The sequence below is a fragment of the Fonsecaea erecta genome (genome assembly GCF_001651985.1).
Source record: "Fonsecaea erecta strain CBS 125763 chromosome Unknown Scaff4, whole genome shotgun sequence".
NCBI classification, from domain to species: Eukaryota; Fungi; Ascomycota; class Eurotiomycetes; order Chaetothyriales; family Herpotrichiellaceae; genus Fonsecaea; species Fonsecaea erecta.
The window spans coordinates 2,960,772-2,985,154 of NW_017387247.1; the positions used below are offsets into that span (position 1 = coordinate 2,960,772).

General features: G+C 53.8%; 10 protein-coding genes across 10 annotated transcripts; 5 read left to right on the forward strand and 5 right to left on the reverse strand.

Annotated features, from left to right (window-relative positions):
- Positions 1 to 12: 12 nt before the first annotated feature.
- Positions 13 to 498, forward strand: AYL99_05828 (hypothetical protein; the record flags this gene model as incomplete). Its single annotated transcript, XM_018837340.1, has 1 exon — positions 13 to 498. The coding sequence occupies one exon, from the start codon at positions 13 to 15 to the stop codon at positions 496 to 498; it is 486 nt and encodes a 161-aa protein (XP_018694193.1).
- A 1,033-nt stretch (positions 499 to 1,531) lies between these two features.
- On the reverse strand, positions 1,532 to 3,172 carry AYL99_05829 (ADP,ATP carrier protein; the record flags this gene model as incomplete). The annotated part of the gene is made up of 8 exons (XM_018837341.1): positions 1,532 to 1,581; positions 1,635 to 1,770; positions 1,833 to 2,163; positions 2,222 to 2,517; positions 2,701 to 2,751; positions 2,815 to 2,861; positions 2,977 to 3,017; positions 3,162 to 3,172. The coding sequence occupies 8 exons, from the start codon at positions 3,170 to 3,172 to the stop codon at positions 1,532 to 1,534; spliced, it is 963 nt and encodes a 320-aa protein (XP_018694194.1).
- Positions 3,173 to 4,026: 854 nt separating this feature from the next.
- On the reverse strand, positions 4,027 to 5,892 carry AYL99_05830 (hypothetical protein; the record flags this gene model as incomplete). The annotated part of the gene is made up of 2 exons (XM_018837342.1): positions 4,027 to 5,690; positions 5,751 to 5,892. 2 exons carry the CDS (start codon positions 5,890 to 5,892, stop codon positions 4,027 to 4,029), a joined length of 1,806 nt encoding a protein of 601 aa, XP_018694195.1.
- A 1,218-nt stretch (positions 5,893 to 7,110) lies between these two features.
- Positions 7,111 to 11,286, forward strand: AYL99_05831 (hypothetical protein; the record flags this gene model as incomplete). The annotated part of the gene is made up of 1 exon (XM_018837343.1): positions 7,111 to 11,286. The coding sequence occupies one exon, from the start codon at positions 7,111 to 7,113 to the stop codon at positions 11,284 to 11,286; it is 4,176 nt and encodes a 1,391-aa protein (XP_018694196.1).
- A 500-nt stretch (positions 11,287 to 11,786) lies between these two features.
- AYL99_05832 (hypothetical protein) lies at positions 11,787 to 13,386 on the reverse strand (the record flags this gene model as incomplete). The annotated part of the gene is made up of 3 exons (XM_018837344.1): positions 11,787 to 12,509; positions 12,568 to 12,744; positions 12,796 to 13,386. The coding sequence occupies 3 exons, from the start codon at positions 13,384 to 13,386 to the stop codon at positions 11,787 to 11,789; spliced, it is 1,491 nt and encodes a 496-aa protein (XP_018694197.1).
- A 1,173-nt stretch (positions 13,387 to 14,559) lies between these two features.
- Positions 14,560 to 16,088, forward strand: AYL99_05833 (hypothetical protein; the record flags this gene model as incomplete). Its single annotated transcript, XM_018837345.1, has 6 exons — positions 14,560 to 14,626; positions 14,683 to 14,830; positions 14,900 to 15,167; positions 15,230 to 15,355; positions 15,424 to 15,573; positions 15,621 to 16,088. 6 exons carry the CDS (start codon positions 14,560 to 14,562, stop codon positions 16,086 to 16,088), a joined length of 1,227 nt encoding a protein of 408 aa, XP_018694198.1.
- A 617-nt stretch (positions 16,089 to 16,705) lies between these two features.
- Positions 16,706 to 18,108, forward strand: AYL99_05834 (hypothetical protein; the record flags this gene model as incomplete). Its single annotated transcript, XM_018837346.1, has 2 exons — positions 16,706 to 17,281; positions 17,353 to 18,108. The coding sequence occupies 2 exons, from the start codon at positions 16,706 to 16,708 to the stop codon at positions 18,106 to 18,108; spliced, it is 1,332 nt and encodes a 443-aa protein (XP_018694199.1).
- Positions 18,109 to 19,038: 930 nt separating this feature from the next.
- Positions 19,039 to 20,238, forward strand: AYL99_05835 (hypothetical protein; the record flags this gene model as incomplete). Its single annotated transcript, XM_018837347.1, has 4 exons — positions 19,039 to 19,207; positions 19,376 to 19,707; positions 19,809 to 20,030; positions 20,089 to 20,238. 4 exons carry the CDS (start codon positions 19,039 to 19,041, stop codon positions 20,236 to 20,238), a joined length of 873 nt encoding a protein of 290 aa, XP_018694200.1.
- A 92-nt stretch (positions 20,239 to 20,330) lies between these two features.
- Positions 20,331 to 20,794, reverse strand: AYL99_05836 (hypothetical protein; the record flags this gene model as incomplete). The annotated part of the gene is made up of 2 exons (XM_018837348.1): positions 20,331 to 20,335; positions 20,443 to 20,794. 2 exons carry the CDS (start codon positions 20,792 to 20,794, stop codon positions 20,331 to 20,333), a joined length of 357 nt encoding a protein of 118 aa, XP_018694201.1.
- Positions 20,795 to 21,793: 999 nt separating this feature from the next.
- Positions 21,794 to 23,737, reverse strand: AYL99_05837 (hypothetical protein; the record flags this gene model as incomplete). The annotated part of the gene is made up of 7 exons (XM_018837349.1): positions 21,794 to 22,057; positions 22,113 to 22,394; positions 22,472 to 22,561; positions 22,639 to 23,026; positions 23,089 to 23,209; positions 23,261 to 23,460; positions 23,517 to 23,737. 7 exons carry the CDS (start codon positions 23,735 to 23,737, stop codon positions 21,794 to 21,796), a joined length of 1,566 nt encoding a protein of 521 aa, XP_018694202.1.
- Positions 23,738 to 24,383: the final 646 nt, after the last annotated feature.

Here is a 24,383-nt window from a genome sequence, read left to right on the forward strand (position 1 = left end):
TATCAACAATGGATGCCACCGCATGCATCACCACAACGCCAGACGATTGTCCCTGTCCAAGCACAAACACCCACACCCCCCCGTCTCCTGCCGATGCAATCCCCCTCGTCGGCGGTCCACGCGCCATATACACCTACCCGTTCCATTCCACCCGCAGGCGTGACCTCAACCACCACAAGCCCCAGCTACAGCTACAGCTACGCACAACCCCAGGATCTCTCCCACCCACCAGGCTATCAACAAGACCACCACAGCTCCTTCGACGACAAACCCGTCGAATCGTGCCAAGAGAACGATTCCCGCACCACACTTTCCCCGCTTTCGTACTCGAGAAGAGGCGGCATATTGGACGGAGAATGGAACTTGGGCGCGACCAACGGGGACCCGAATGGCACGATGGTCAAGACGGCCATGACGTGGGCGAAAGCCGCGGGCAAGAGACTCAGCGAGACGGAAAAGCAGATCTGGAAGCACATCAACGGGGAGGATGATACTTAGAAAGAAGGCCAAAGCCCAGCCAAAAACACACCCCTGAGTGTAGATGAAGGAAACCCTTCTTTCTGTAGGAGCAAGAATGGTAGTTGTATGGCGCGATCGGATGGGGACAAGCATGGAAATCAATGTCGATTACAATAGAACCAAGGCGCGGGGGACATCCACGCCGAATTGCATCATTCAGCTAATGCAGAAGTTCTCGAAGGGTGGCTTTCGTTAGTACTGCATGCTAGGCTCAGGTTCAGGCTCTGGAAGGGAGGGATTAGGACTTATCTGCACAATGTAATATACCCAGATACCAATTAGGTAACGCATCACTTGGACAGCGATTCCTTGCGTGAACACGTGCTGACTGCGTTTTGGTAAACTAGGGAGAACCAAGAAAGTTAAGACTACTTCGCTTCGTAGCAGGCTTTACCTTAGAATAACTAGTTGACTGGTTGGTGGTGGTGGTGCTGGTTGGGTAGATACAGTAGATAGCTTGATCAGTTCCTTGAGTGGACCTTCAAGTAAACGGTGTTGTGCGCAAGCGGGCGGAACCAACGAACGCTGGTGCGACGCCCGGGGGAATCCCAAAGCAATTGCCGCGTATGAGTAGGCAGTGAAACAGATGGATTAGAGTCGGAACAGAAAAACCGCAGAAGAGAGCGAAGTGAGATGTTTTGCAAAAACAAGGCCCAGGCAGTAAAATACAATTGCAGACCGGAGGGAAAGAGGAAACGAAAGGATGTTGTAAAGCAGGAAACCCCATTGCATGTTGTGAACAAAACCCCCACGAGGTTCAACGTGGCCATTTTCCCTCGTCAATCCCCCCGTTTGTGTCATCTCTATTTGCAAAATGTGTTTCGTCCCCTCGACTCGGTCCGCCCGCGCTGCTGCCCCTGCGAACACCTCACCGTGTCATCGTACAGTCTCGCACCACCTTTTGAGCCTCCCAACTGAAGGCGCGCTATTACCCCATGCATCCCCGGTTACACCATTTGGCGCGATTGGAACAGTCGCTTGTCGGGATCGTCGCAGTGAAGTGACGAGGCGCTTAGCCAGAACCGCCCTTGAACTTCTTGCCGAACATGAGAAGTTGGACCTCTGCCAGGTTTGTTAGTACAAGATACGTAATGGAGAGTGTGGTTGGGACTTACGGTCATAGATGGAGAGCACACCGGCACCGGCAACACCACGGAGGATGTTGGCACCAGCGCCCTTGAAGAAGGATCGGACACCCTCAGCAGCCATGATCTTCTGGGCAGCATCGAAGGAGCTCTTGTATTTGACGGCCTGCGCAGTCCGGTTAGATACACTTGTGAATCACAGAAAGCGCAAGTATTGATAATACTTACCTCACCGGAAGTCATCATCATGCGACGACGGATGGTGTCAAGAGGGTAGGAAGCGATACCGGCACCAGTGGTGACACCCCAGCCGAGCATGAAAGAGGCCAAGAAGTTACCCTCAAGAGGACCGACCAAGAGAACGGGCTTGATGGAGTCGTACATGCCGAAGTACAGACCACGGTAGACGATGATACCGAGGACGGAGGGACCAAAACCACGGTAGAGACCGGCAATACCATCGGAGGCCAGGGTCTTGCGGTAGACATCGACGAGACCGTTGAACTGACGCTCACCGCCACCCTTGGAAGCAGATTTGGCATCGTTGGCAAGACGGGTACTGTGTGCGATCGTGTCAGTAAAAAGACCGAGGGTGGTAACCGGGGTAGCAGACGTACCGAGCATAATCCAGGGAGTAGACGAAGAGGAGGGAAGTGGCACCGGCGGCACCACCAGAGGCCAAGTTACCGGCCATCCACTTCCAGTATCCATCACGTTCCTTCTTGAAGGCGAACATCGACTTGTAGGTGTCGCGGAAAGCGAAGTTGAGCGCCTGGGTGGGGAAGTATCGGATAACGTTGGCAGTGTTACCTCTCCACAGAGCCATGACACCTTCGCTCTTCATGGTTCGGCTGAAGCAGTCGATGATACCGCTGTACTTGCGGTCAAGACGACCGGCTTTGATCATTTCATCCTATACGTCATTGTAAGTTTGTATTCTCAATCCGTGGCTCGTTGTGTTGTATGATATCATCGCATTGATCATTATTGATAAGATGTTTTTGCAAGCTGTGGGAAACAGAAACCCTTCGAACGCGGGTAGAGGGTTGCTTGTATCGTGTGGATGTCTCGGACGGCATGGGGCAGGTAGACATACCTGATTTTGAATCAAGAGCTTGACACGCTCAATGGGGGCAGCGGCGGTTTTCTAGCGAATTTTGTCAGTTTCAGTTCTTTTTCACGAACTACTAAGCACAGGAGCGCTACCCACCGAAACAGCGGCGGAAACACCACCCATCAAAAAGTCGACCACGAATCCTAGGGTCGAAAGTTAGTTGTTGTTGGCCACAGCTTCAGATCGTCGAGTCGTCGAGCTGGAAGCCAAGGAGCTTCCGAGTCCGAGATGTCGACATCAGCGACGGTGAAGCCTTACCGGGCATGCCGAATATCGTCTTGGACCCTTGGTCCACCTCTCTAGATAACAACAAGTCAGCTTCTGTTTGTCCAAATTTGGCTGAGGGTTGCTCGGATGCTGCCCGTGCAGCTTAGGGAGACGGCCGGGTAGCAGGCCCAGCTGCAGAAGAGCAGGAATTGACGGTGGATGGAGCGTAGACTAACCCTTTGGCCATCTTGACGGCGGTTATGAAGAACTGAGGACTATGATTGAGAGGAGAGAAGGGAGGAAAGTGATGGGTGGACGCAAGAAAAAGATGCGAAGATGCGAAAAAGAGAGATGGAGGAAGTTTAGAAGCGGACAGGTATTTTTCAAAGGGATTGGGAGCTCGATTGGTGCTAAACCTGATGGGGTAAGGCCCGGATCTCCCTCAGCACAACCGTCAATGCGAGCTGCGTATGTGCACTTTTCCCGAGCCACCAGCGAAATCTCAGCGCCTTCCGCCCCGGGCAATTATCGTCCGCAATCAAAATTTTGTCTCCGCTGAGCGAAAAAAAAGGCCGCTCACTGCACAGCAACCGGCTCGCCCGTGACCCCTATCGCGCTTGCCCGGGGCAAAAGTGTCAGGCCCTGGCCAGCCACTGGACGGGCTTCTTCGGCCGCCTAAACAATTTTCTCACATATGCCCATTCTTCCGCCCATTTTGCCGGTGAGCAGTCTCGTTCCTTCAACGATCCACAGCTTCTCCAGAGATCTTCGGGGAACCTTAACTTGGCCACATGAGGCTCCTGGTCACGAATAAGAGCTTCCGTTTTATAATACCTCTCTGTCTGAAGACGAAGTTCTCTACCTTGGAGAGATTGATTTTGAAGACGGAGCCTCGCGGGTAACGGCATACCGGAATTCGTTGGCCGAAAGATGAGGGATACAACCACGAACATGTGAAGCTGATCGACATCCATTGCAAGAAATGGTGGCAAGGCTGAGTAGGCACGTAGGATCCCTCTCGCCCTGGCCTAAGTTTGTTCCCCTTTTTCTTCCCGAGGTCCAGGGGCACTCAAGTCTCCATAACATCTCCACAATATTTCTTCAGAGACCAGCATCGACCTCTGTCTTCGACTTCTTGTTTCTCCTCCTCTTCTTTTTCTTCGTTCCCTCTGTTCTGATATCTACATCAACTTCATCTCCTTCAGCCCTGTCGTCCCCGACCTCAGTCTGAGCAGGAATCAGATTGCTGGCTTGCAGTCCTTCCTCATCGCCAAAGGTCTCCAACCGCCACTTCCTCAGTCGCGCTTTCTTCCCCAGGTTCTTCATGTCCTTGCGCTTCTTCTCTGGGTCGCGGAATGATGCAAGTTTCTTCAATCCCACATATTCATTCAGTTGCTTGTCGTCGGCCAGGAGGATGTCTCTTGCAGTCAGGCCAAAGCTCTTGGGCGATGTCTCACGGTATGTGAAGCCACCAGTTTTCTTGTTGGGCAGAGATGCCTCCAGCTCCAGTTGTAGTTGGTCGGCCACCAGTTGTTCAATGATCCGTCGTTCTTTCTTTGTGTTCCGCTTGTCCTCCTCAGCAGACTTCTTGGCTTTCTTCGTTTTCTTCGGAGGAGCTTCTTCGTCAGTCAGACTGAAGTCAGCCTTCTCATCTTCCTCGAAATCAGGCACTATGTCCTTGATATCAATATCATCGTCAAATTTGGGCTTGCGAGGTTTCCGTCTTTTCCCCTCCGTCTCGTGCTCGCTTGAAAGGTCTTCCTCAGCGTAGTAATCGTCGCCGAAACGCTTGCGCATTTCCTCCTCCCATTTGGCGTCGTCCCAATCGTCGTCAACCAGATGTGACCAATCCTCGGGCCGCATGTCCTGGGTTTTGATACCGGCGGCCCGTTTGATTCTGCGCACCTTCTCCTCGAGCTCCTCGATCTTTAACTTGCGGAGACGGGCTTTCTCTTCTCTTCGCTGCTGCTTTTCAGCTTCTTTCTTCGCCTTCTCGGCTTCTCTCTTCTTTTGTCGGGGATTTGCCTCCTGTCTCCGGACAGAATATTTGGCAGCCAAGTCTCTCGCATGTGAGCGTAGTGTCTCGTTTGACTTTTCAGGGTCCTCAAATCGCAGGTTGTATGCTTCTTCAAACTCATCAGCTCTTCTGTCCTCGTCGTCGTCGTCCGACTCAAAAGGGTGCAGAGTAGCAGGATCTGGAGCCGCCCAAGACCGGGATGCCATGAAGTTTGACAAGAAAGTTTCGGGGTCTTTGTCTGCGGTCTCAACGTCCAGAACCACGTCGGGCTTGACCGACTTCTCCTTTTTCTTCGCGATGAGGAATTTATCATCGTCCTCGTCCTCCGCGGCTGCGTTGATCTCGCCAACGATGGATTTCTTCAGCTTCTCTTGCTCCTGATTGTACGTCAAAGGCACGACATCTTCCTCTTCCGAGCCCGCATCACCCTTCAGAAGATTTTGCCTATGGTAGTCTTGCAGGTGCATTGGTTTCTCCTTCTTTGACTTCGTGGTTGCCTCTCCCTCGTTTTCTTCGTTGGTATAGAACGTGGCAGACTTGTCGTAAACGCGAGGGTCTTTCGATCGGATTGCGTTGAGGGTGGCCATGATCTCTGAGTCAAGGGCTTCGGTCACCAACTCCCCCTCATCTTCGGATTCGCTGGTCGAGTCATCATCGGACGCAGAACTGTCGTCGTCACCATTGAGAGATTCGTTGTCGCCGCGTTTACGTTTTCGGGAAGTGGAAGATTTGCCGAGTTTTTCCTCTACTGTTGAGAACAATCAGTTCAAACACGTTCCCATCAGTAAGGCGGACAAGGTCTCTGTACATCTCTGCAGTTCCTCTCGCTTCTTGTTATGTTCGAAGCGGCGTGCATAGGCCTCATTGACCTTGAGCTCGCCGCCGGGTGGGACATTGGTGCCTCCATCTTCGCTGTCAGACGAGTCGCTACTGAGTAGTTCGCGAGCCATGGTCCGGGAAGGAAAATATGGTTCGAAAGAGTGGGAATTGTTTTGATGTAGTGGTTGATTCTGGCGGGTTCACCTTGAGAATCTCGAAAATTTCTCCGCATGCCCACCAGAGCCGCAACGAAGGCTTGGCGTGAATCTCCGCATCAACCTTGGCTATTCTGTGCGCCCAAGCAAGTGACTCTTGAGCTCGCGCTCCCAAAGTCTTCTTCATCGACGAATCTTGTCACTTGATCCACAATTACACTGGATCATGCAGAGACTGAAAGCCGCACTGCCAGTTTCTACTTGCATCGTTAATCTATTGCATGGGGGAATGAAATGTCGTGTTGACTGAAGCCATGCTCTCTGTCTGCAGCCTGCTTCGTGAGATGTATTTGAGCATTAGGTCATGCTTCGAGCTGTCTGCCTGTCTGGTGCCTGTTGTGGGAATGGGGATGACTGTGTCCAAGAGTCCCTTAGCCTGTCCTCGATCCATTCATGAGGCCGTTGTGCTCTATTAGGAAAAGTAACATCGTTGTCTCGCAAACTATCATCCGCTTCCAGCTCCGATTTAGCAAGATAATATCGCTACCCGCCCGAGAGGATAGAGATATCATATCAACAACCCGAGTACATTTCCTTTCCTTTCAAAGCCCACCACTGACCACGGGCTGGGAAATAAGATGCTGCCCATGGTATCCGCCGCTGTCAGGAAGACAGGCGGCACCCAGGCGGAGGATTAGGGGAAGGATGGCGGGCAATGCTGGCGGGGTTGCGAACACCTCGACATGCAGGGTATTCCAGCTCACCAGCCTAGGGTACATTGCCGCAATGGCACCTGCAGAGAAAGCGAGCATCACAGTAGGCCACAGGATGTGCTGAATGCCCAGGATGTGTTGGATGATGCTCACTCTCCGCAGCCGTTGGTGTCGGTCGGAGGCTAACCCCAAACCTGGGAATTTCCGACTCCGAGTCATGCGTAGTTACTACGTATTACCTCGCGACTTTGTCGCATCGGTTGGAGACGCGGATTGTATCGATGACTTACCGCGTACTCCTCCATATTTCTCTATCCATTGCTCATCGCTCTATCCTCCCAACCAACCTGCTCTATCTCATTGCTTTTACCTTGGAATCTGCTCGTTGGATGCTCTCGTTTAGGAGCACTGCTGTAGAGATGCAGCTCAACGCCTGATTCGACCGTAATAAATTCTGTCGAGCTCTGTTCGCACTTTCACAATGGCGCAAGCCTCGCAACCTGTTGACAACGTCGGGAGACTTATCAATCTGATTCCTGTCGCCCTAAAAGAAGCCGCGATCGACTCGCCGACCGCCCGCGCCTCCGTTATCCACTACGGAGAGCAAGTCGACCTGCTGGAGAAATGGCTCGACGACTATGCCAAAGCTGCCAACAGACTCGTTTCAGAATCCTTGACTCTCGAGAATGTCCTCAACAACTTTATTGCCCACGCCGTCCTCCCCACCAACGTCTCCGAGTCCATGCTGGATCATGACTACAGTGTTCTGGCAATGAAGAAGTTTGCTGATGGCGCCAAAGACTATTGGATGAGCATGATAGCAGTGGTCAAGAGATTATCTACTATGGTCATTGATCCCATAAGACAATTCCTCCAGAACGATCTGCGACCTTTCAAAGATGCTCGTCGAGCGGTTGAGGCTACACAGAAAACTTTTGAACATCTCCAGGGCAAATATGCTGGGCTGGGCAAATCAAAAGAACCCTCTTCGCTGAGAGAGGAGGCTTTTCAGCTGCATGAGGCCCGCAAACTCTACATCAAAGCCATTATGGACTTCTCCAGCACGGCTCCGCAGTTTCGCTTTGCATTGGATAAGCTCCTGGTTAAGATCTTCTTTGACCAATGGCGTGAGATGCGAGTCTCGCGCGACAACACGGCCGCGACCTTCCAACGGAGCGCCGATGAGATGCAGAGAATCAAGAGTTGGCTGTCGGAGTTGGAGGCTAACGAAAAGGCCTTTCGCAAGGAGCTCATGGCCGCGAAGAAACAGCTGGAGGAGGCCGCCGAACTCGAAACCCGGCCCTCACGAGAATTGGAGGACTATACCTTGTCGACCGTCCCTCAATTCTCTGGTCACGGCCATAGCGCCAGCACCTCGACCTTACAACGCTCACCGAAAAAGGCCGCTTCCAAAACCGGCGAGAAGCAAGGCTGGCTGTTCCTTCGGACCTACAGTGGGAAACCAACCCGGACTGTCTGGGTGAAGAGATGGGCATTCGTTCGCAACGGAGTCTTCGGCTGGCTGCTGCAAGGCACGAGAGCAGGAGGCGTGGAAGAAAGTGAGAGAATTGGTGTTTTACTCTGCAATGTCCGCCCCGCGCCAGCAGAAGAACGTCGCTTTTGTTTTGAACTCAAGACGAACAAAAATACGATCCTCCTCCAGGCAGAAACGCAGTCAGAGCTTGTGGAATGGATCGATGCTTTTCACATTGCTAAGTCCAGAGCTGTCAATGATGGAGATGGGCTCCGCAGTTTCACTTCCGGTAGTGGGAACATTCAAGCCGGTGCCGCCTTTGCAATAAGTGCGCCACCAATTCCCGAGTTTGGGACTTTCATCCTTGGGTCGACAGAACCGGGTACTATTGGAGAGGATATCACGGCCCTGGAAAAGACCAATACCCTGCCAATTCCAGGGACCGAACACGGGCGCGACAGTAGTGTGGACTTGCCTAGACGGTCGACAGCTTTGGACGATGGCGGGCATCGTGACACTGCTTCTCGCATCATTTCAAAACTCGATTTGCATAGGAAGAGTCCAGCCCCAACCCAGGTGTCTGCCAGCCCATCGACGCCAAATCTCGCTGGTGGCATTGCAAGCTTGATTGCCGCCACGCATGGTTCCATGCCTGTTGCTCCCAGTATCCCGATGCTCCAAAACGCCGATGGCGAGTTCTCCAAACCACGGAGTGCATTCACTTTGGCTCTTCGAGATATGCCTGCCAGCAGTCTTGCACCTTCGACCTTGGCCTCTGTACCGTCCCCAACCAATCTGAGCAAGTCGGCAGTCATCATTACAGGGGAGCGTGGTTTGAGCCCTGCCCCAGATAGGACTGGGCTACCCACTGGTCTTTTGGCCAACACCTGGGGGACTTCCTGCACGGCTGTCTTGAATCGCCTTGAACGGACCGACCCGAATGAGAAGACAGAAGTCAAACTTCTGGCGCAGCGAAGCCCCACGCTCCAGCCATCTCTTTCACCTCCAAAAATGTCATCTACTCCAACCCGGTCAGCTGCTACCTTGCCAAATAACATTCCGCAGCTTGATTTGAGTGTGCCTCAAACAGGTACTCGAAGCCGGACGCCGTCTCCAAGTAAGAAACAGCACAGGAGCACCATAAGCGTCGATCGTGACACCTTCAGGCAAATAAATAATGAGCTTGTTGTGCCTGACTTTCCTAACTATTATCCTCTTCAGCTCAAGTCTCAGGACGCACAATTCCGACTTCTGTTTCCAAATATTCGACGCGATGACAAACTGGTCATGGTTTTCAGAGCAACCTGGAACCTAAGCGAGCAACAAGAATTTCCTGGCAGAGTGTACGTAACTCCCAGGGACATCTACTTTTACAGCAACCATCTGGGCTTGGTCCTTACATCGAGTGTGCCGCTTGGATCAATTGATGAGGCCACTGCCGCTCCCGGAAGAGACTGTGACTTTATCTTCTTGCACCTCAAGGACACTGCAAGCGACACCACTAACCGACGAATTACGATCAAAACCTTTTTGGAACCTTTGAGACTACTGCAAAGGCGCCTGAATTTTTTGATAAGAAACAATGCTTCCAGCGAACCCCTCGAATTGGAGGGAGTGATGAAGGCTCTGCTCAAGATGGAGACCGAGGCTCCTGACAGGAGCCCCAGCCTGGAAAGCTGGGAGGATGTGTCGCCAAATACGCCCGTCGACACTGGTGGCCCTCGATATCGAGGCAGAGCATCAACTATCGGGACTGAACTACGGGGCCCGCTGCGGGTTGATCGTACCCTTCATCAGACGCAGCTGGGACGGCGAGAGTCGAAATTCAAACTACCTGCTCAACCCGTCAATTATACGCCCCCGGGGAATCTCCGTCTCGCGGCGGAGAAAGAATTCGACATCAGCGCCAAGGCGTTATTTCATGTTATGTTCGGGGATAAAAGCGCTTTGTGGCAACTGCTTCAACATGAAAGACGCGCAAAGAATGTGTCCAAAGGGCCGTGGTTGAGCGTCGGCGAAGGCCGGCTTCGAAGAGAATTCACTTTCGACACTCCTGTCCAAACGCTTTTTGGACAAGAATCCTATGCCCAAGTTCATGACTATCAAACAATTGATGTTAATAGTGATCACTTATGCTACGTTGTTACCGACAAGCGGACCCCGTGGCATCTCCCCTACCAAAATAACTATCGTCTCGTCAGCAAGATCGTCATCACTCACGTTGCAAAGGCCAAATGCAAGCTCGCAATTTTCATCAAGGTAGAGTGGCTGCGCGCTGCTTGGTTCTTGGGAGGAGTAGTTGAGCGACAGGCATTATATGACCTCGAACTCGACTCTCAAGACCTTGCGGATCTGGTGGCGGATCAAGTCCGCAAGCTTGGCCTCCACAGCCGCACCAAGAAGGCGATTCAGATCTTTGGTCAAGTTGGCCATGTGACAGAAACTACAGAACTTTTGTTGGACGCATCGGCACTCAACATCGAGTTGAGGAGACAGCCAGTTTCCAGAACAATAACCGGACTACTGGCACAGAGCGCTGCCTCCACGGCGGAGAGTGCCTTGGGTACTCTCCTTCAGTCGCTCTTAAGCATCCTGAGGTGGTTTGCTAAAACGTTGTCTGCTAATAAGCTCATATTGGTGGCCCTTGTTTTCTCGGCTCTGTACAATAGTTGGCATACATATCGAGACTCGCTTGACTGGTGGCATGAACGCAGAGCTGCGAACTTCATGGCACGACTAGGCATCTCGCCCAATCCTGTCATGAGCCGGGCAGTGTATATCAGTGACTTGGACGACATTCTGAGTCGGGAAGCGAATTTGCCGGCGCGTGATTCCAGCGCCTGCTATAGCGTCTTTTATGATGAAAATGACCCGGAGTACTTTCAATCCGGGCTGAGGCAGACTCCAGCCGCGAAAGTCCAGCAGACGCGTCAACGGCTGGGAACTCAGCGGCATGATCTCCTTGTCGCGGTGCGCGTCGTCAACAGCGTCGAGAGACAAATTATGCAAGCCGCTTGGGAACAGTGGGTGCTGGATGAGCATCGACGATGTCAGGTCGTGGAGGGGCTGGTATTGAATGACCTGGAGCAAAACAACACGGACGTGAGCGGGGACCTCAAAGGCTGGTATGACGAATACTGCGCCAGTTGCAGTGATGAATATATGAAGATGCGTGCTGCTTGATATGTGCAATATACTGATAATGGACAACGACGTTGAAGAGCAATACCTGGTCCAAGGGTCGGAGCCAAAAGCCTCGACATTGGAGGGTATGCCACTAGCTCCTGACCAAATCCGGAGGCGAGCATCGTGAAAGAATGTGGCCTTGCTGCACGACGAGGAGGCCTCTGGCAACCGATGATCTAGCGTTGATGCATGGACTCGGCCCCAAGGTCGAGAATCGGTGTGTATGTCGTGATGGCTATGCTCTATTCTCCTTGCGCAATGATTGGTTCGTGTCCATTCCCTTTTTAGGGTCTATTCTCGAGGTCCGCTAGTCCAACAGCCGCTGTGGCTGATGCTTGTCACGCCTGAACGGGTATCCACACCGCGGCATGGCACTCAGAGAACCTGCGTCACTTGGACCTTTACGTGCTTGAAGATCCCTGCAGCAGTGTCGAAATGGTGGGCAATCATGCAACCCGCTCTGAATATGTTCGCTAAACCACCAGGCTTGAGTCTGGTTATGCTGCAAAATCCAGGAAGAAAGACTGGGGAAATGCTCCTGCTGGGTTGATTCCCACCTCGTCCCTGATTTGTTGAAGTGTGATCTTTGCAGCCCTTTTCTGATCGTCCCTGGTCGCATCCCAAAGTGCCACAAGCCTCAATGGCCAGAGCAAGCGGACTCCATCCCTCCACAGCCTTGGTGTCAGTCTCTGGGGCCCCCCCAAGGCAGCCTTCGTTGACAGGATCAGAGGAACACACGCCAGAATTTCATCGGCCACGCTCTGGATGGTCTCAACTCGAACCTGACATTCATCCTGCAATGTACCTGTATTTGCATCACATCTCTCTGTTTGCATTTTGCTCAAAAGCTGCAACAGAGTCAATTCGAGCTTCAGTCGAAAGGCATGAAGATATGTACGGCAGCATAGTTGCCGAATGCTCAAGTCAGAGATAGGAACAGTCTCAATGCCGGGGCTGTCGGGGTTGACATGCCACAAGTGCTGCATTCTCTTCTGGAAGACCTCCGCCCGGGCGACTGTTTCTGTTGCGGCACCGGGTTCACTGCTTGTCCATTGATTCATGATTTGTCGAATCGTCGCACAGAGAGTGGACGCATGATGGCCATATACGCAGAGCTGATAAGTGAGCAGCTCGTCTTCAGTCAGATTCTTTTCCAATTCCCGAAACCAGCTCGGAGATTCGGAAGGGCTGGCCATGTTCGTGATGAAGCATCTAACTATCTAAAATTCCGATGAGCGTCGTGCATTCGCAGGAAAGCTGTCAGGAACAGTCACCCACCACTGAATTATAGATCAGCCAGAACAGATCCCGCGCAATAGGCGTCTTGAAATGTGAAGTGCCGCGCAGCCGCAGCAAGCTGACCAGTCCTTGAGTATGCACAATCCAAGAACCGATCCCAAAAGTATTCGGTGAGAAGTCGAGAGGCTGGTGCTCTTTGCCCGGTGATACAACGAGCTGGCGTGGTGTGGTCAGCGATAGTCTTTCAGCACCTAATCTTGGTCTTACCTCATAGAGACTCAACAGCCACACGGACGCGAGAGTTTCGTCTTGGGTCTGCGCGATGGGATCCTCTAGAGCCAGATTGGTCGCTTCAAGGGCTTGCCCGTATGTTGTCGCTCGCTTGGATCGCGTTTCGGGCGTGTCCACGTTGCTCGTGAGAAATGCATGCCCAATGGCTCGGCAGGCTAGCACAACGGGCGCGTCCCGGCCTGCTTCTGATATCATGATAGCCAGGAAACTGGTGTCGAGCAATCCCAGCGTGCCTTTGTGTTTCTGAGGACAAATGATATTGCTGAATGCCAAGGTAAAAGCATGGTTGTCCCAGCATTCTGCCAACTGCCGCGAGGGAGATAGGTACCAGCCGGAGAAAACCACAACATCTGCCCGAGTTAGCTTCCAGGTGCGATCGCACGGGTTGCTGGGATCACCTGGATCGAGCTGACCGTCCTTTCCGGGCCAGTTGCCGGACTCCTCACATGCTGCACGCTGCGAGGATGGTCGTCGGGAACGAGCCTGGCATGGTGGACTAGTCCGTTTGCGTCGGTGGTCTCGGTTCACACCCTGGGCGAACGAAGTAGGGCTCTCGACGCGGAACATAAGGTCAAGCTCGTCCCGATATCCTGGGCAGGTCCTCCCCAAGCGCATGCATCTATTGCATTCCGGTTGGGCCAAATCGCACTGGGGTTGACTTGTTACTGCAGGTACAGCCATGTATCCTTCGAAGCAATACTCACTTTCACCCGCCGCTGTCTGCACAGATGGCAATCACGACTTGGTCTCCCTACGTTGGGCATGCTGAGACTGGGTCCAAGACCAAAGGTGTACTTGGTCTTTATACTTCGAAAAGATTTCTGACTACAGTCTGCTCAATTTGAGCTGGCCCGGGACGCCATTTATTCATTTCCTCTTCGCGAAATGCACTCGAAGTGTACGCTTCAGGGGCGCAGACACGGCCGAGTCAGCCTTGACTTGGAAGTGCCATGACGAAGCTCGTATTCTGAGGTTAGCAGCCAAGAAGGTAGTTAGGGTCGCGCTCTTAACCCGACTTGGATTTTATCCCCAATGCACGCCGGAAAATGGTAGAGGTCGAAACATTTCGCTGGCCATGACCTCGCCCAAGGGGGAAAGAAGGCTGGGTACGGGGTAAACGGTGTGATGTCCTCAGCCAGTTGATCATTTTCCACTTATTATCAAGGGCCCGTGGGTCGTACTTTTCCGGAGACACCGATTGAGTGAGAAGCGCGAGACGATGCGGTGGAACGTCTCTATCCGCGCTTCGCCTTTTACGGTAATCTTTTCGAGCTGCGCCACAAGGCTGAAGTCCGCGGGCCCAAATGCCTAGTGGCTTTTTGATAGGGCGACGATCGCTGCGATCATGGCTGCCTGTCCCTACTGAGGGCTCGCGACGCGCATTGCCTCGACTATGTCATAGTGCAGTCTTCAAAGCGATGTGATTCGGCCTTCGCATATGAGATCGCCAAGATAGACAAGCCCCCTGTCAAGGGGAAAAGGGCTCACGACTGCGATCATGGCAACTTCGTACACTTGCCTGAAAGAGGTGTGATGGAGGGCCTCAAATTCTCAAGACATGGGCCTGAAGCCTTTTGGTGGACTTTGGCAGGATGATCAACTTCAATGGACGATATAAAGCCGACATGGCCTTCCTGTTGCCTTTGTTTCCTCTCACCAACATCTATTCCAGCATCTATTCCTTTAAACTGTCAGCAAGGACGGTAACAAAGCATCAATCTCTACGAAACATCCGCAAACATGGGGTTAGTCAGCAACGACGATGGAGATTCCCACGTGTGTAGCATGCCCAACCCTCTACAAGCCGGTACGTTGAAGGCGAGGAGAACCAGGGAGCCGCCCTCCACTAACAATGCCATCTAGATGCTCCAGAGCCTTTCATCGGGAACCTCTCGTTTCGAGAATTCAATCTGTGTCTCTCCGGCGGTTGCACAGCGTTCGTGTGCTTGTCCACCTTCATCCTCATGGCGAGGCACGCAACGCATTTCAGCAAGCCCAATGAACAGAGCAAGTGAGTGGAATTCCGCTCGCTTTTCTAGCGGACAGGAAGACAGAGACTGATGCATGCTTTCCCTCACAGGATCCTGAAGATCTGCTTCCTCCTTCCATTCTACAGCCTCCTGTCGCTCCTGGGGATCGCCTTTCCGAATGCATACCCGTACCTCGACCCTTGGCGGGATCTATGGGAAGCCATTGCTCTGGGCAGTTTCTTCCTCTTGCTCTGCGAGTTCGTCTCGCCAAGTCCGGACTTTCGTGATGTCTTTTTTGCCGCGTTTGAAGTTCCACAGTCGCGCAGAGCGAAGGAGAAGGGGGGCAAGTCCCAACGCAATGGACTGGAATGGTACAGGGTAAGAAGGCCATGCTGAGATCCCCAGCCGCATCCCAGACGCTGACCGACATCTGTGTGCAGAAAAACTGGGCCTCTGTGTTTCAATACGTTGTTGTGTCCCTGTTGATTGCGATCGTGACCGATATCACTCAAGCTTTCAACAAGTATTGCCTGGAGAGCAGCAACCTCCACTTCTCCCACATCTGGGTAAGCACCTCTCCACCTAGCCCCTCGCATTGAAATGCCCGTCAGGTCTAACTCTGCTGTGTGGGCAGCTTACGGTGGTCCACAACATCTCCATCTTTTTTGCCGTGGCAGCGTGCATCCGGTTCTACAACGCGCTGAAAAAGGACATGAAGCACCACAAGCCGCTGGCCAAGTTTCTGTCCTTCAAGCTCATCATCGGCTTGTCATTCATTCAAGACGTACGTACCATGTCCCGGTGGCCAATCCTTTTTCTCACACCCACTAGATAATTTTCACCATTCTGCGCTCCACCGGCGCCCTGAAAGAGAGCTCCACCATGACCTACGCCGACGTCAACTTTGGCCTCGACACCATGACCACGTGCGTCCTGATGGTGCCGTTTGCCATTTTCTTCCACTACTCCTACAACGTGTCCCCGTACGACATCACGAAACCCCGAATGCTGCCGCTGTCGGAGATCCCGCCACAGTATGTCGACGAGTCCCGGTCCTCACAGGAGGGCTTGACCGGGAGAAACAGCAGTCCGGACTCGTTCAACCAGCACCGACACATGGCACACGAGACGGGCGGCCAATACTACGGTGGTGCCCTGGGTGTCAAGGCATGGGCCACGGTCCCGGATCTTCGGGAGATTGTGAAGGCCATCTACTTTGCCTTTACCATGAAGACGACGGCGAGGAGAATGAACAGGGAGGTTGTGGGTGTCGATGCTCCTCCTTATCCCCGGTATTAGCTGGATGGGGAGGACATTGAACGTTCTTGGAGTGAGAACAGAGGTGTGTACTAGTAAAGGCGTTTGGATGTGTGTGGTCATTGGTGGGCCGGTCAGTCAGACAGGCGTTAGAGTATTGCAAGACATTTCCAACATCCCCAACCATCTCAATCAATCGGCACCCTTCTCTCCCGGTCCTGCATGGTAGGAGAATAGGGCGATGACTCGCAGCTTCATCACGTGGCCGTCAATATAATGCATACTGATAAGACAATTGCGGGGAGCGGACCACGGTCACCACGCCTATTATTCTTAGCTCTCGTCGCCCGCCTTCCCCATTAAACCTCTTTCAAAACTTCCGAGGCATCTGTCGGCTGGAGTCGGTCAGCTTCACCAGTGTCATGTACCTCGATGCCGACGCGGCGCCAGATGGACAAATGCAATAAAAGTCCAGGGAGGAAATTGCTTTCTGACCACACAATGTCCCCTTTGAGTCTCGAGGTTCTTTGCTGATTGCTCCATTTATTGTTATTATCGAAACCCCCTCCACACCATTACAGGCTTACTTACATCCGTCCTCCCTACTTTGCTTCCTGACATCAAGAGAAAAAAACAAAAACAAAAACAAAACAGAAACAATGTCGACCTCGAAGAACATCATCCCTTTCTCCGAGCCGCCCTGGCTCGCGGGCCTGCCCTCGCCCTACTACCAGGAGACGCACAAGAAGTTCCAGAAGGCGTGTCGGGCGTTCCTGGAGGAGCACCTGCTGCCCTTCGCCATGGAGTGGGAGCGCGAGGAGACAGTGCCCGACCACCTGTTTGAGACGTTCCGCAAGCACAACATGCTGATCCCCAACCTGCCTGCGCCCCTGCCCGTCGAGTGGCTGCACCGCGTCGGCATCTACGACATCCTGGGCACCCCGATTGAAGAGTGGGACTACCTGCACACGGGCATCTACCTGGACGAGATGGGCCGCGCTGGTGTCGGCGGTCCCGGCGCCTCGATGACGGCGGGGGATGCCTTTTGGATCCCGGCCATCATCAAGTTCGGCAGCAGGGCCCTGCACGAGAAGTTCCTCCTCGATCTGCTCCCGGGCAAGAAACGAGCCTGTATAGCCATCACCGAGCCTGGCGCCGGAAGTGACGTGGCCAACATCGCGACCACGGCCAAGAAGAGCGCGGACGGAAAGCATTACATTATCAACGGACAGAAGGTGAGTGTGTCCCCAACGTTCCGTGGTTGGAGAAGGGAAGTGCGTGGGTGGCAGCTAATGGAAGAATATAGAAATGGATCACGAACGCCTTCTGGTCCGACTACGCCGCCATGGCCGTCCGCACCGGTGGTCCCGGCGCCTCGGGCCTGAGCATGATCGTGTGCCCGCTGAAAGGCTACCCGGGTGTGACGATGCGCCGACTCAAGGTGGCCGGCCAGATCAGTGCCGGCACCACTTTCATCGAGCTGGACGACGTCAAGGTTCCCGTGGAAAACCTCATCGGCGAGGAGGGCCTGGGCATGCGCTACGTCATGACCAACTTCAACCACGAGCGGCTGACCATCGCGGTGGGCGTGACGAGACAATCGCGCGTGGCGCTGGCGGCGGCGTTTGAGTACGTCATGAAGCGCGAGGCCTTTGGCAAGGCACTGATCGAACAGCCGGTCGTGCGGCACCGGCTAGCCAAGGCGGGCGCCGAGCTGGAGACGATGCAGGCGTGGGTCGAGCAGTTCCTGTACCAGATGACGAAGCTCAGCAAGGCCGAGGCCGACGCGAAGCTCGGCGGGCTGACGGCGCTGGCCAAGGCCAAGGCCGGCATGGTCTTCAACGAGTGCGCGCAGACGGCGGTGCTGCTGTTCGGCGGCAACGGCTACACGCGCACGGGCCAGGGCGAGATCGCCGAGCGCATCTACCGCGAGGTGCCCGGTGCCCGGATCCCGGGCGGCAGCGAGGATGTCATGCTGGACCTGGCCATCCGCCAGCTGGTCAAGAACTACCGGAACGCGACGCAGGCCTTGGAGCGGCCGAGCGGCAGCAGTAAGCTGTAGCTGTAGCTGTAGCCATGTGTGTGTGTGTTTTGGGGGGAAGTTAGGCTTACGCTACCTACTGATACTTGTAGATAAAGGAAGGACAAATATTATGGCAAAAAAATTGGAATAGTTCCCGTTCTGTGAAGACATGAGCACAGTACCAGAGTATGAGTATGAGTATGAGGATGGAGTAAGCACTACAAGAAGAAGATGGGTGAGAGGTGTATGTACTCGGTATGTATGTATGTACTGGCCACAGAGTGGCGGAAGTTCCGATGCCTGTCCCGTCGGGTGATGCGTATGGTCAATTACGGCAGTACCGAGTAACTAGTATTATATTTTATTTTATTCCCCAAGGACCTCACCTAGCCTAGGCAGCCTAGGTGCCAGGCGGCCTATCTACTGTAGGTAGCTAAGGCGCCTGCAAGCTGGGCGTCGAGGGTTGCTTGGCATGAGCCCATTAGGCCTATGTACCGAGTATGCTTATAAGTAAAGCTAGAGCTCTGGCCTCCTCGGTGCAACTCCCGCCGAAGGACAACAACCCCCGCGCGGTCTCCCCCCACCTCGGCCCTTCATATTATTACTGTGTAGGCAATTGATGAGGGAAGTGGGGAGCGCCGACAACGGCGACACACGCTGGCTGGCGGGCATTGAGGCTGCAGTAAGAACAAGAAGACGTTGGAGATGAAGTCCGCAAGAGAGATGCGAGATTGAAATCCTTTTTTTTTTTGCTCGTCTTGTCATACATATCCCTGTTCATTTGCGTACATACATATATCCCCTTGACAGGAAGGAAGCTTGGTGTGCTCTTCCATCATTTCCTCCTCCTTGTCCTCAAAACTCCTCCTCAAACTTCCACCCCCCCATCTCCCTCGTCTCGTCTCGCCTCAACCCGTGCTCCTCCCTACCGACCGGCCATCTCTCCCCTGACCCCCGAATCCCCCCAACATGGCGACCATCATGAAGAATGCAAACACACTGCGCACGGCCCTCCACACCGGCTCCGGCCTCTCGTTCGGCGCGTGGCAGATGCTCCCCGGCACGCACCTGTCGCGGACCATCGCCCGCGCGGGCTTTGATTGGATCTGCATTGACTGCGAGCATGGCAACATTGCAGGTGAGTGAGAGAGAGAGAAAATGGTGGGCCACTACTATCACGGCTGCTGCTACCACGGCTACATGACGTGGAAACAACTCTGGGCGGCCTGGTTGGCTGGTTGGGGAACAAATTCTTGCTTGAGGATGAAGACAGGAGGCTAACAAACAACCACAACGGCACGGTCAGACAACGAGATGCACGAGTCCGTACACGCGGTCGCCTCGTGCAACGTGAGCCCCATCGTGCGCATCCCCGCCAACGAAGGATGGATGGTCAAGCGGGCGCTGGACGCTGGTGCTCACGGCATCATCGTGCCGCTCCTGTACAGTGCCGACGATGCCAGGCGACTGGTGCAAACGGCCAAATTTCCCCCCTACGGCAAGCGTGGCTTCGGCAGCCCCTTTTCCATGGGCGCCTTTGACGGCAAAGGCGAGCTGTCGGGCTTCGACTACATGAACAACGCCAATGAGAATCTCTTGACCATTGTGCAGATCGAGACCAAGGAGGCCTTGGACTGTGTGCGTACCCCGTGATCTTTTTCCGATACAGTTGCTGCTGTCGTTGCTGGACCACGTCGAGAATGCGAGGAAGAGGGCTGACATTCGGTGGGGCTGACTAGGTCGAGGAAATCGCCAAGGTGGATGGCATCGATGTGCTGTTCATCGGACCCTGGGATTTAGGCAACAACATCGGCTACCCCGTCAAAGGTGACTTTAGCCCCGAGCTGAAGGAGGCCATTGCGAGGATATTGAAGGCCGCACAAGACGCCGGGAAGAAGTCAGGCATATACTGCCCGTCGGGTGAGGTGGCACGACAATATGCCGACATGGGATTCCAGATGGTCCGCCACCAGACTCCTCTTTCTCCCCATGAAATGCTGACTCATTGCTGTGTTGCAGATCTCTGTCGTCAACGATATGACGGCGGTCCCGGTCTTCATGGCAGAGTCCTTATCCAAGGCCAAGGGGTCCTACGGCCATGCCGCCGCCCAGGCAGTGAAAGGCGCCGCGTACGGGGCGGTGAACCTGGTGACGCAAGACAAGAAGTGAAAAGGAAGGGAAAAAAGCCAGCGATAGGACCAGTCCCAATCCAAAAGAATAGGCCGCAGCGGATGAACAATTCACGAGGCGAGTCTCGCCGCTCAACCTCCTCAACCGCATTCTCCACTTCCTGCGCCGTAAATCTGTGCATGAGCTTCTTCGCGGCATCGAGCGTGGTCGGGGTTGGAGCGTGGTCGTGGTCGTGATTGTCACCATCGACCCCGTCGTGCTGACCCTTGACTCTCGACACCCTCCTGTCGACGTGCAGCACGGGCACATCAAACTCGTAGACGTCCCGCCACTTAGCCTGGGCCGGGTCCATGATGTCGATTTCGGCGTAGTGGATGATCCGCCGCGTGTCGAGCTGCTGCTGCTGCTGTTTGTCGGTGGCGGTGGTGGTGTTGTTGCTGATGTCCTTGGTGGAGTTGGATTTGGAATTGGCCATGAACTCGCCGATGCGCGCCTTGGCCACGTCGCACAGTCCGCAGTTGGCGCGCGTGAAGAGCGTGAGCTGGATGCCGGACTGGCGCCGCAGCGGTAGCAGCAGCGCGCGTGACGGACGCATCTCTTCCTCTTTTTACCCAGTCCCCCTTTTCTCCTTCTCTTGCTCCGTCTCCTTCTTCTGGTTGGAGCTCTGTGGGTGTTTTGAGATCTTGGCGGGAAGTATGTCGCTTTGCTGTGCTGTGCTGTGCTTCTTCGTTCAACTCAACTCAGGCCAGTTAGGAAATATGTTACCTCAATAACTAATAGCTGAGGCCAACTCGAATTTCTCAAAAGGGGGGAAAGCCAACTCCATAAAATCGATGATTCCATTGCTGCTTTAACCCCTCGCCGATCCCATCCGTTTCCGGGTGCAGCTAAATGAAACTCTGTCTCGACGTCCTTCGTCTGTGCTGCCTAGAGTAAGCATTTCACATACAACATACACGTCCTCCCCCTTTCCCTCGTGGCGCACCGCGATGTGTCTCGAGCTCTGAGGCTCACGCGACAGCATTGCCGTTTCTGGGATATCGCTCGCTGTTATCCTGTCTCCCCCCCTGTCCCCTTTGCCTTGGTATGCATTTTGAGCAAGACCAAGAGCCAATCATAGTGGCGGATTGCTGGCCAATGAAGTGTCTCGCTGCGCACACGTGGTGGAATTCGGGCGTGTGATTGGCTGGGCACTTACCGACCTGGTTGCTCTGTACTTACTCCGGTACTTACTTGTGTCTGGCACCCGATGTACTGCAAATAGCTGCTAGTGGTACCGAGTACTACATAGATGCCTGTACTCCGTATAAAGAAGCCGGCGGTAGCCTAGCCCGCTAGCCCAAGATTCGATTCCTCGAGCATAATTGCTCTTCTACATCGGAGAGGAGAGGAGGAAAGGAAAGAAAAGGAAAAGGTCTATAACACCAGGTCACAAGAACCACAGGGCTCAAAAGTAAACATACTAATTGAATATGTAACTGTACTGTCTCTGGAGATGGTCTCAGCTCACAACTCTCTTGCTGGTGCCAACTCCTTCCCCAAGCCGGCCACAACAACCGCTGCGCTTACGTCGTCTCACCCGTGACCAATCTGTTCACACTGTGTAGCGGTAGAACGGGCTGCGGTCTCCCAGATCCAGCAGTTCCTGCTCCGTGTACTGCGCCTTGATCTCCTCGTCGGTCTTGCCCGCCATAAAGGCATCCCGCCTTGCGTTTTCACGTCTATACGCAACACGCAGCACGTACGCCATGATGACCGCGGCTACGCAGATTCCCAACCCAGTCCCGAACCCAGTCGGATATTTCGGGGCCTGGGATGCGATATAGATGTTACTTCCGGCAATGCCTCCAAAGTTACCCTACGATCTTGGTTAGCGCCATCGAAGGAAGAGCAAGAGGCCCGAGACCACTCACCATAGAGATAAGCAGGGCCATGCCGACTGCGCGTTTAGAGCTGGGCGCAAGGTTGTTCCCGATCAAGCACACCAGACAAATGAACGGGCAATACAGGCCAGCCGCCAGCGGGAAGAGGAAGAAATACGTCACACCCGGGAGTCGGGGGTGAGGGATTGCAAGCTCGCCGATGAAGCCAATTGCCGCAATGCTGAATCCGGCCATGATGAACGGTGTTCGTTGCTGGACTTTGTCCGACCAGAAAGCGAATATAAGCGTCATGATCATGGCGAAAACGTAGATCTGTGAATCTCCAGTCAGATCTCAACAACATCGAGAGAAAAATATGACGCCAGAAGTCTTGATCGAGAAAAACCTACCGGGATCGTCATCAATTGTGCGTTGGCTGAGGTGTATCCGAGCTGTTCAATCACGGATGGGACTGTGGCGGTGAAGCCATAGACACCGATCTGCAGAATTCGGGATTAGTATACATCGTGCAGGAATAAGACTCGTGAGACTCGGCTTCCGACAAGCAGTAACCTACCGTGTTGGCCCAGAATATGACGACACCAGCCCAGATCTTCCATTCTTTGAAAGCTGCAATGATGTGGTGCATTCGAATGCGGTCGGCATTCGTCACCCGACCATGGCCAGAGCCCGTCTCGAGAGCCAGTCGGTTGATGATGAACTCTTTCTCGTCCTTGGTGAGGAATTTGGCGGTCTCCGGGTTGTCTGGAAGCACGAACCAGACGAACAAGGACCCGGCCACAGGAATCAAACCTTCCAGAATGAAGATCCATTTCCAGCCCGCAAGCCCTGCGACGCCGTCCATGTGCTGGATTCCGTAGGCCAACAACCCAGAGAACGCCCCGGACAGCGAGGCAGCAGCGTAGAAGAGAGCCATCCGGCGTTGTACCTCATATCGCAGGTACCTGGAAAGGTCAGAATCTGTTCTTTCCGAAAGTTCTCTTGGTGTGGAGATGAGACCGCTTACCAGATCGTGAGCAGGTATGTCGCTGCTGGGAAAAAGCCCGACTCGGCCACGCCGAGGAAGAATCGTGTCACTAAAAGCCCCTCGTAGGAAGAAACCACGCCCATAAGAGTCATGACGGTGCCTGGGCAAGTTAGTCGCTGGAGGGATCACATGTCATGGCAGAACATCTTACCCCAACAGAACATCAAGACGGAAATCCATATCGACGGCCGTAGTATCTTAAGCACAATGTTGGAGGGCACCTCAAAGAAGCCATAAGGCACGAAGAACAAAGTCAAGGCGGTGTTGTATTGCATCCCATGGAGATGGAGGTCGTCGTAGAGACCGGCAATTTTAGCATTTCCGATATTCCCACGATCGATGAATGCCAATCTGATAGGGCGGTCAGCGGACGAACAAATGCCAAGTTCTTCCCACTATGCACTCACAGGTAGAGGATGGCAAGGATGGGGATCAACCGGTAGTCGACCTTTCTGAGAATCCGCGTCCGTTCTTTGTGGTCAACCTCAACAAGCACTTGATCAGGTGAGAAGCCCGCCTCGACCGTCTTCAGACCGTTGACACCCTCGATTTCTTCGACAGCGTGTCTCTTAGGGTCGCTGTCATAGGCTATATCCCTTTGGTCCGTTCTCGCCACTTTTTCGTCCATTTCGAGGGAAAGCAGCTTAGCTATCGGTGAGAAAGCTGTGGTACGGTAACGTGGAGTGCTTCGAAGCTCGACTGGGGTCTGTTTGCAAGGACAGCGGTATGACTGCAGTGAAACACCTCGCAAGAGCTCAGAGAGACCGGGACAGCTGTGGAAAGGAGGGTCACATCTCTTAAATGGTCAGTCAAGGACCTGGCAAGGTCGCAGGGAATGCTCCTGTCGCCATCTGTTCTCCAACTGCCGGACCATCGCCTATGCGCGGTCATCAGGCTGTTCGCTGATATCAACACCGAAGTATACCGCGAGATGGACCATGATTTGTGGATGCCGCGCGGGTCCCGGTGGAATGTTTTGCGCGGGTGGGTCAGTCAGGGGAAAGAAGTTGGGGAAATGCGGGTTGATGGCGGGGACAGCGGCCAGCGATGACCTTGTCGACGTATCCTGTAAGCCCGTGAGGCGTCGGTGACGGCAGGCTACGGCTCCGTTCGCTCCAACAGCTGACGGTGGGAGGAAAATGCCATGCTTTCCCCATGTATTTCTAATGGGCTAGTTGTTATCAGCACTGGGGAAAGGTGGTTCTTTTGTTCCTAACTCCGTCGGAAGGAAGCAGGGACGGCCGATCATTGGCGGTGAGATTGGTCTGGAGCCT